Raw genomic sequence first — 10,835 nt, 5'->3', positions numbered from 1 at the left:
TCTGATTAATTGAAGCTGTTCCATTTTAAAATATTTATTAATTTAAGTTGTGATGGAAATGTGGTAGAAAATCTCTCCACTGATTCACTTTCATAGTCAGATACACACATTCTGAATAAATAATATAGATCATACATTTATAACATTAAACTTAAATAATCCATTATGTCTAAAAACTATTTGAGCGACACTTAAAAAACAAAAAACAAATCTTACTTAAAGATTCTTTAAAGTCAAATTTCTAAACCCACCAATCAGAAGTAAAACTGCAAATCGTGCCAGAAACACTTTATTCGATAAACAATAACAATTCTACTATATTTCTCAAATGACTGATGGATTTGCAAATACATTTTATTCGTAAAGCGAAATGAATGTGATATCAATGCAGCACCAACATGCATGTTTCAAGTTCCTAAAATAATTAAAAAATAAAGAAAATCGAATTTAAGTAACTTTATATCCCCATAGTTCCAGGGATTTGCTGTCCTTCTGAGATCCTGCACCCATTTAGCTACACCTTATAATTAGGAGAAAGGGTTAGTAATTAATATCACTGTGTGATTTAGAATATATATAATACTCACCCCAATATCAGGCATTTTGCTCCAACACTTCAATTCAGATCCTTAAGGCAGAAAATTGAACTATAATGTAAAACAAAAATACAGAAGCCAGTAAGTTCTTGCAACATTGCTTTATTTGATTATGGGGTGAATTTGTTTTAGTGTTATTATTTTTTTGGGGGGTGGGGGATGCTATAAGGGATTGGTGTAATAGAGGGTATTGCTCAAAGAAATGAAAACTAATTGCTTTCACTGGTGATGCACTCTGTATTAGATCCGCCTCTGGTTCTTCACTGTGTTATTTGAGAAAGCCTCCTGATTGACACTGTACACAATACACACACCAATGAGAAATAAGCTCCCCCCTTACTGGCCAATGGCATGATCCACATTGTAGTCAAAATTGGTCTAATGACTACATAGCCAGCAACAATTCACTGACAAGGGGAGTGCTTTGAGGCTGATTGTAGTTGTAACTTTGTTGCTGGAGAGACTGCAAGTTACAGAAACACTTACCAAGTCTCGGCTTCAGGGAGAGGCTGACTTGTAGCTGATTGCTGAAGAACAAGGATCTATCTGACTTTTTATCTAAAACAAAAACCCCCCAAAAACAAATATTGGGAGTTTTGGGGATCTGGGACCAGCAGCAAGATTCAAGGTAACTGCTCCCCTCCAGGTTTAGATGGTGAGAGGTTCTGGACTCAGCTTGCTGTGGATATGAAGGGGTGGGAGTCTCTGTGAAGGGGGCTGTGTAAGAGCTGATGGACATTTAGGGGACACTGGTCTGAACAAGGGTCTTTGTGTCTATAAACTGGGGGCTATAGGGACCTGTGAGATGGGATTTGGCTATAGATAACCAAGAAAAGGCTAACTCTGATTATATCCCTAGGGAACCAGTCAGGGCTCATAGAGAGGACATTGTGTACAGCGCTACGGAGTTTGTTGGCGCTTTATATGTAATTATAATATAGAGGAAACTATTTACCACGTCTATATAGATATATTGTTTAATTTATTGTGTATATAGCTTGTTTGTAGAACTATCAGTCTCTGTATATCTAGTCAGGGGGACCAGACTGAGTCTTTGTTGGTGCTTAGAGTAATAGGTGGTAGGATCCTTTTTTTCAAAAATCACATCTCCAGGAATATATTTTGGGGGGAGGATTTTTGGCCGTGTCTTTGTTTAGTGTTCTGTGGGGGTCTCCCAAAATGGAGTTGAGTGGGACCCCATCTGCCTCCCAGGTCCCCCAAACTCCGTCTGCCACTTCCATCCCGGTCACTGTGGCGGGGACCCTTCTGAGAGGTCCCCAGCTGCTCCTGAGGGCGGCAGAGAAGTACCCCCGCACCCCGAAGTGCGCCCGATGCAGGAATCACGGGGTGGTGTCAGCTCTGAAGGGCCACAAGCGTTACTGCCGCTGGAAGGACTGTATGTGCGCTAAGTGCACGCTGATCGCGGAGCGCCAGAGGGTGATGGCCGCGCAGGTCGCGCTCCGCAGGCAGCAGGCGCAGGAGGAAAACGAGGCTCGCGAGCTGCAGCTCCTCTATGGAACCGCGGAGGGACTGGCTCTGGCCGCAGCCAATGGCATCATCCCACCCAGGCCGGCTTATGAGGTCTTTGGCTCTGTGTGCACAGAAGGAGGTGCAGGTAAGCACTGAACCAACACCCCAATACCAGCCCTACCCAACACCCCAATATCTACCCTGTTATCTCCCCAATATCTGACCTGCTTCTATATCCTGATTATTTCCCTAACATCTCACCACCTACAGCATAGAACCCCTAGAAATGTCTTCAGAAGAACACAGAACTGCCCCCCAATATCTGCCCTACCTGGAACACAGCACCCCCATATATCGCCTTAGTACAGCTCAAAGACCCAGAACCTGTAATATCTACAGCCCAGAACATAACCCCTGAAATACCTGCCCCATCAGAACTGTAATACCTGTCCCATCAGAACCTGCATTGTCTGTCCCATCAGAACCTGCAATATCTGTCCCATCAGAACCCGTAATACCTGCCCCATCAGAACCTGCAATATCTGTCCCATCAGAACCAGTAATACCTGTCCCATCAGAACCTGCGATATCTGTCCCATCAGAACCTGTGATATCTGTCCCATCAGAACCTGTAATACCTGCCCCATCAGAACCTGCAATATCTGTCCCATCAGAACCTGTAATACCTGCCCCATCAGAACCTGCAATATCTGTCCCATCAGAACCAGTAATACCTGTCCCATAAGAACCTGCGATATCTGTCCCATCAGAACCTGTGATATCTGTCCCATCAGAACCTGTAATATCTGTCCCATCAGAACCTGCGATATCTGTCCCATCAGAACCTGTGATATCTGTCCCATCAGAACCTGTAATATCTGTCCCATCAGAACCTGCAATATCTGTCCCATCAGAACCAGTAATACCTGTCCCATCAGAACCTGTAATATCTGTCCCATCAGAACCTGTAATATCTGTCCCTCAGAACCTGCAATATATACAGCCCAGAACATAACCCCTGTAATACCTGCCCCATCAGAACTGTAATATCTGTCCCATCAGAACCTGCAATGTCTGTCCCATCAGAACCTGCAATATCTGTCCCATCAGAACCTGCAATGTCTGTCCCATCAGAACCTGCAATGTCTGTCCCTCAGAACCTGCAATGTCTGTCCCTCAGAACCTGCAATGTCTGTCCCTCAGAACCTGCAATGTCTGTCCCATCAGAACCTGCAATGTCTGTCCCTCAGAACCTGCAATGTCTGTCCCTCAGAACCTGCAATGTCTGTCCCATCAGAACCTGCAATGTCTGTCCCTCAGAACCTGCAATGTCTGTCCCATCAGAACCTGTAATATCTGTCCCATCAGAACCTGCAATATCTGTCCCATCAGAACCTGTAATATCTGTCCCATCAGAACCTGTGATATCTGTCCCATCAGAACCTGCTATATCTGCCCCATCTGAGCCCAGAACCTAACACTTGCAATATCTGCTCCATCGGAACCCTTATCCCTGTTATACATGAATGACCTACAGTGTTAAACAGCCCAATATATCATCCTGTCCTTCTAATCCGAGTCCAGAATGTGTCCTTTCAAATCAAAGCGATTGTAATCGTGTAATAATTAATTGCTCACTATTTATTAAAAGGAAACATCAGTGCAGTATATCAGCCGCAATTTTACCCTCATTTAAAAACTCCTAAATATGTTATAATAAAATAATCTCTCAGGTTCATCTTAACAGGACTTTCTCATTTATAGCATTATTATCAATCTTCTCATTTCTGTTAGTTACTTAACGTCTAATATAAAAATCATTGTCTATCTATCTATCTATCTATCTATCTATCTATCTATCTATCTATCTATCACTCTATCTATCTATCTATCACTCTATCTATCTATCTATCTATCTATCTATCTATCTATCTATCTATCTATCTATCTATCTATCTATCTATCTATCTATCTATCACTCTATCACTCTATCTATCTATCTATCTATCTATCTATCTATCTATCTGTCTATCTATCTATCTATCTATCCATCATTCTATCTATCACTCTATCTATCTATCTATCTATCTATCTATCTCTATCTATCTATCTATCTATCTATCTATCTATCTATCTATCTATCTATCTATCTATCTAGAATCTCTCTCTCTCTCTCTCTCTCTCTCTCTCTATCTATCTATATCTATCTGTCTATCTATCTATCTATCTATCTATATATATATCCATCCATCTATCTATCTATCTATCTATCTATCTATCTATCTATCTATCTATCTATCTATCTATCTATCTATCTATCTATCTATCTATCTATCTATCTATCTATCTATCCATCATTCTATCTATCTATCTATCTATCTATCTATCTATCTATCTATCTATCTATCTATCCATCATTCTATCTATCACTCTATCTATCTATCTATCTATCTGTCTATCTATCTATCTATCTATCTATCTATCTATCTGTCTATCTATCTATCTATCTATCTATCTATCTATCTATCTATCTATCTATGTATCTATACATCTATCTATCTATCTCTCTCTCTCTATCTATCTGTCCATCATTCTATCTATCTATAATAAATTCGTATTATTCTTATTCCATTTATTAATTATATTTGCCCCTATTAGGGTAACTTTTTAAGTCTTTCAGACTTTTTAATAAAACGAAACAAGACCCAGTCACTATTATAATAAAAGTTATTGGTTGTTGTTGTTTTTGTTTTTTTGCAAAAAGGGAATGATATAACTAGATGATTTATGAATAAATTGATTCCTCCCAATTAATTAAATATACCGTATTTACTAAATTTCAAATGACTAATATAGAACATCTTATTAGATGTAAGAAATCCCACCTCTTACATAACTGGATGACAGTCACATATATATATATATATCTAGGCTTCTACTGGACTGATTGATAAACATTCAATATGTTCTCTTGTTTGTCAAAGAAAAAAATAGATTAAAAATCGCACTTAGAAAGAAAGGAAGATTTAAAACTTCCCGGTGACCTCTTTGCTCCCCTGCTAATTATCTCCTAACCCTGACCCTTTATTGGAGGATTTAGAGCAGAGTTAACAAACACCTAGCATTTACTAAATGGTAACTCCTAACACCCTCAGGCTGCCTGATTCCAAGAGCAGCCAAACTGGGGATTGTGGGAGTTGCCGGCTGTAATCTTGGGGTTGTTTCCATTAGTTGCAAGTCTGCTAAGTTGCTAAGTCATACAGTCATTACAGGGATCCCTAGTTCCATGTCTGGGGACCCCTCCACCCCATCCCCAGTTCCATGTCTGCCCCCCCCCCCCCCCCCACTTCCTCACCCCAGTTCCATGTCTGGGGACCCCCCCCCCCACCCCACCCCAGTTCCATGTCTGGGCCCCCCCCACCCCACCCTAGTTCCATGTCTGGGCCCCCCCCCCACCTCCCCACCCCAGTTCCATGTCTGGGGACTCCCCCACCCCAGTTCCATGTCTGCCCCCCCCCCACCTCCCCACCCCAGTTCCATGTCTGGGGACTCCCCCACCCCAGTTGCATGTCTGGGGCCCCCCCACCTCTCCACCCCAGTTCCATGTCTGGGGACTCCCCCACCCCAGTTCCATGTCTGCCCCCCTCCCCCCCCCCATCGAGCCCTGAGCACAGCTACATTGGTTTTGGTAGTTTAACCTCTTCTATCACTTTATAGTCATTTCATGGTCAGATTCATAGCACTTTCTGTGCCCCAGAGTGTGGCTCACTCTTTGTCCAGCTGAGAGGTGTGGCTCCCCACTTAGTGGTGATGGTAGTTTGTTTACTTCTCTCTGAGCTATTTTATTTTTGAGGTTTACCCTTTTCAAACCCCCAGGCAGACCCCCTCTTTGCAATACTAAGGGTCAGACATCCCAGGGATTGCACCCCATGTGTCGCACCTTTTTGACATATTTTGTGTTGTTCATATTAAACCCCTGCTTGCAGTGGTGGTGGTTACAGCCCCCATAGTGCAAGCCAAATCCTAATACTCTTATATCATTTTAGTAGTCAGAAGCATTAAAACGCTTCTCTGTAGGTTTGGTGATACTCTCTGCCCCACCAACCCCCACCTTTGAGCAGTGCAGACCCTCACAGAAGGTCCTGTTGTTTAGTGTTGATACAGTAACCTCCCCTAATCCTGAGTCCTGAGTACAGTGTTAATATGTAGACCTAACACAGTAGCCTGATTGTAGATTTTAGACAGTTCTTTGCTTTCACCCATTATATTTTACTGAAAATAACTTGTCTAATGCCATCATTTTGCTTCATAGGGATAAATGACAACCAGTCAATCAGTGTCATTTATTTACCCAAATTCTCTGCTCTGTCTCCAGAATCCAAGATCCAGAAGTTTGACATCTTCCCAAAGAATTTTGTTCCCAGATCTGGAACCCCCCAGCAGCTGCCCTCAGGTACAAAGCCAGTGACTCCAGACAGTGAGTCCGTGAGTGGCAGTGCTCCTGGTGCCTCCTCCCCAGAGGTGAGGCCAGGTTCTGGTTCTGAAAATGGAGATGGAGAGTCTTTCCTCAGCTCCCCCATGGCCAAGGCTCTGAAAGAAGGAGAGGAGAGCCCTAGCTCCATCAGCCCCTTGGGCTCTGAGTCAGGTTCTGATGCAGAAAAGGATGAGCAAGACCCCAGCTCGTCATCTTCATCCAGACAAAGGACCCCCATAGACATTCTCACCAGAGTCTTTCCCACTCAGAAGAGGAGTGTTCTGGAGCTGGTCCTTCAGGGCTGTGGTGGAGATGTGGTCCAAGCCATTGAGCAGATTCTAAACAACAGGGGGCAGGATAAGAGTGATGAAACATGGTCAAGAGATGGTACCCTCCAGAGTATTCAGCCATCAATGTCCACCACCCACAGACCTCTCATTGCTGGGGCTATCACTCCAGCCATAGGGACTATTGGGAGCAGATCTGCCTTTTCACCCTTACAACCTAATGCCACCAATTTTGGCACCGATACCAACGCTTACCATTTAGGTGGGCACCTTGGACTAAACCCACTGAGGCTAGCTTATTCTGCTCACAGCAGAGGCCTTGCTTTCATGACTCCATATTCTACAGCTGGGTTCATGCCTACCCTTGGCTTTCGCCCACCCATGGACTATGCATTCAGTGACCTCATGAGGGACAGGGCGAATGTTCACAAATCAGATCAGGTATACTCAAATGGACTTTATGGACCTGTGGTCAACAATAGTACTGAAAAGCCCTGAACCCCATATTTGATACAGTAACACAACTGTATGGACTTTAAACTGATGGTTTTGGTGTCTTCTAATTTGACTATGGGGGCCACCTAAAAAGAGCCAATCTGGATTTTAAAAATGTGTTTGAGAATTGAACTGGTTCTGATCCAGCAAGATAAAGCGAATTGTAATCTGCATTTTTTTTTTTTTTTTTTTAATTCCACAAGTGTATTTGTTGGTGGACACAGTCACTTATTTAAGGATTTCTTTAGGCTGCAATGAATGATGTACAAACATAGCAGACACAAAGAAACAAAACAAACAAACAAACAAACAAACAAACAAGCAAGAGGCAGATGATAAGATGCACTTTTTTGTTAAGGTATTTGTGACTCTATTTGCCGATGGACTCAAGCATGAAAATTAAACTGCATTGTATCACTTCCTGTAATTAGAAATATATAGAGAAATATATGGGGACAGGCAGCTCTTTGAGATGGGAGTCTAACTTATTCTGAACCTTGTGAGTGGAACGTTAACCACAAAAGAGGAGTCTGTGTATGTGCAGTTACAATCAGATCTATGGACCCATGAAGAGGCAGATGTACAGCTGTGTAGAATTGGTGTGAGAAGTGGGTATCACAGCTCACACTTTGTTTCTTGTGCTGTTTTAATTGTTTAGAAATTGTTAACACAATTGTGTGATCATGCCATAAACCTTTAGAAATAAATGTTATTTTCTAAGATTTGTATTATTGTGTGTCTAAATGGAATAGAATAATCTCGGAAAACAAAAAAGTTATTTTATTTTTTAATTAGATTTTTTTTTCTGAATGCAATTAATTGTGTATATTTAAAAAAAAAAGCCAACATGCTGCTTTCTGGTGAATGACCTCACTGTCTTGGGGGTAGCAAAAGACAATTAAAAACAATATAAAAAAAATGCCTCAGCGATATTTATGGAAATATGAAAATGTTAAAATATTGAGGAGACAGGTAAAAAAAAAAGGATAGATTTGCAAGATCTCGGATTTTCCAAGTATATTGTGCAGTGTCGCTGGGATCTCAATGTTGGGAACATGTAAATATCTAGAGACAGTAATACGGATCGATCAACATTACTGAGAAAACCGTGAATTTAAAAATGGATTTTCCAAATTCGGGCGAATTCTTTGTGTCTACATTAATTACTCCAAATCATCTATTTCGGCTTACATGTTTAAATTTCGTTTACATTTCAATATCTAATCTCTCTCTCTCTCTTCATCGATCGATTTATAGATCAATCTATCTATTATTTATCGATTTTTCATCAATCATTTATCTATTTATTATTTATAGATGTGTCATCTATCTATCTGTCTGTCTATTCTGTCTGTCTATTCTCTCTCTCTCTCTCTCTCTCTCTCTCTCTCTCTCTCTCTCTCTCTCTCTCTCTCTCTCTCTCTCTCTCTCTCTCTCTCTCTCTCTCTCTCTCTCTCTCTCTCTCTCTCTCTCTCTCCTCAACCTGGAATTAATTTATTAAAGTATCTCTTATAAAATCGAAATATCGCAGGAAAATAAAACTACAAAACTTGCCTCACATATATTTAATCATATTTGAATTTGAAACAAAACGTTTGATAAAACACCGTGCGCTATTTATTAATACATATGACGCAATCCAGCAATCCGTTTTATGTTGAGCTCTACTGATTGATTTAACGAATCGTTCCTGTTCCCCTCTGCACTTGTAGGGCTGGAATCCTTCAGCCAGAGATAAAATAATGGCAGGTAATACATTGCGATTTCCCCGGAGTCTCTGTTGCACTATTTTGCTATTCATTAAGCAGAGAATCCGTGTCTCTGGTCATAGCATCCTGTCCCTGGAGTCCTCACCCCTGGGGGTATGAAAACATTTTCACATTCTGGAAAGCAAGATCCTAACGTGCCGCCTGTTGCAACTGAAAATTCCACCCACTGTGAGTTTAGTATGAAGAACGAAACTGGGGCGATGCGCTAAAAATGGAGCAGTTACCATGGAAACCAATAGAATGTTCTTGTTGATTGCGCCACCTTTACATCTTCGCTCTAGAATGTCTCTTTAGACACAGCAGCCATTGCAACATATCCTTCTGAAAGTCTGCAATAATTCTGGGGGCAGGATACATTTTCTTGGGATCTGAATGTTTACGATGATCTGGTTTTGATACATACCGTTAGGACAGAGATAAAGGCCGCTAAGAGAAGATCTAAAGATACACAACATGACTTGGAATAATTCAATCCAATCTCACCTGAGACCTAATCTAACACTCTCTCCCAGGCTGACAGTGTACAGGAAGGGGTCTAGCACAGAGCACAGTGAGGGTCAGCAAGAGATTTAATTATCCATTTCTACAATTTTACTAAATATTTGTTTTAAAGCACTTGAGTCTTTAGATTAAGTTGGAAAACGTTTTAGATGTGTTTGTGATCTAAGCCTCTGTAAACTGGCCTGACACAGATCTTACCCACTCACTGCCAAAAACCATGTCAGAAAATAGACTTTTTAAAAAGAGCTAGGGAAACCTAAGATGGTTAGATGAAAACGTTTTAATAAAGGCTGGCTTTATTAGGAAGGTCATTTGATGTGGCTCACTAATTCCCCTTTAATTGAAAAGAAAGAGGTGGGTTTTGGTGGGTAAGTGCCAGGTTTATCCTGCAATGGGAAATGCTAGTGGGACATCTGTATATTGATTTAATGACTGCACTTAGCTGACTGTCAGCGTTTACACTGTAAGTGATCCCCCAAAGGCAGATTGTCCCAACTGGATGGGGTATTTAGGGGGGCATCCCTGCAGGCTGCATAATCCATTAAATAAATAACCTGAGGATGCTGTGATCTAATAAGGAGTTACACTAACACCTCCAGGTTTTATTAGACTAAACCTTCCTGATAGGAATTGGAAAATATCTGTGTCTGGGACTACAAATACCATCATGCTTAGCCAGCCTTCACTCTGCAGTATATTACATAGTATAGTATAGCAACATATATGGGGAGGTCTCTATTTTTCCTTTCGTGTGGTCAGCTGGTGGTCATAAATATGTCTTTATGAGACCCCCAAATAAATATAGATTACATAGCTATAACAAAATCCCACTTAACCCATCATGGTGATACATCATTTGTACATTCAGGGAACATGTCACAGAAAGATGTCTGAGCAGGTTTAGGAGGATACAGATTCTATTCTCAATTTAAAGATCATAAATCATCAAAAACCATTTCTGTAAATGATGTTCTGGTGTTAATATTCCAGGTAGATTGGGTCAGCAGCATAAAGGAATGGCTTTTAACCCCTTAAGGACCAAACTTCTGGAATAAAAGGGAATCATGACATGTCACACATGTCATGTGTCCTTAAGGGGTTAAAGGTTAAACAATGAACATCAGTCCTTTTTCAGCCTAGATTGTCATGTCACTATGTAAGATGTCTGCTTTTATTCATTTTATATGGTTTTATTATTATAATTATAATCTAATTATATGTGATCTACAATGGCGAGTAAAAC

The 10,835-nt window shown here is 41.0% G+C and overlaps 1 protein-coding gene across 1 annotated transcript; it reads left to right on the top strand.

The window, feature by feature from the left end:
- The first annotated feature begins 1,024 nt into the window (after window positions 1-1,024).
- DMRTA2 (DMRT like family A2) lies at window positions 1,025-8,042 on the top strand. Its single transcript, XM_063427194.1, has 2 exons — window positions 1,025-2,211; window positions 6,442-8,042. Exons 1-2 carry the CDS (start codon window positions 1,776-1,778, stop codon window positions 7,323-7,325), a joined length of 1,320 nt encoding a protein of 439 aa, XP_063283264.1. The 5' UTR covers window positions 1,025-1,775; the 3' UTR covers window positions 7,326-8,042.
- Window positions 8,043-10,835: the final 2,793 nt, after the last annotated feature.

The sequence above is a fragment of the Pelobates fuscus genome, chromosome 7, assembly GCF_036172605.1.
Source record: "Pelobates fuscus isolate aPelFus1 chromosome 7, aPelFus1.pri, whole genome shotgun sequence".
Taxonomy (NCBI): Eukaryota; Metazoa; Chordata; class Amphibia; order Anura; family Pelobatidae; genus Pelobates; species Pelobates fuscus.
The sequence above is the reverse complement of the archived record's forward strand: the minus strand, read 5'-3'. Positions and strand labels throughout refer to the sequence as shown.

Coding starts and splice junctions, on each gene's coding strand:
- DMRTA2 (XM_063427194.1), top strand. CDS start 1,776: ATGGAGTTGAGTGGGACCCCATCTGCCTCCCAGGTCCCCCAAACTCCG. Junction 2,212..6,441: donor GTGCACAGAAGGAGGTGCAG/GTAAGCACTGAA, acceptor CTCTGTCTCCAG/AATCCAAGATCCAGAAGTTT.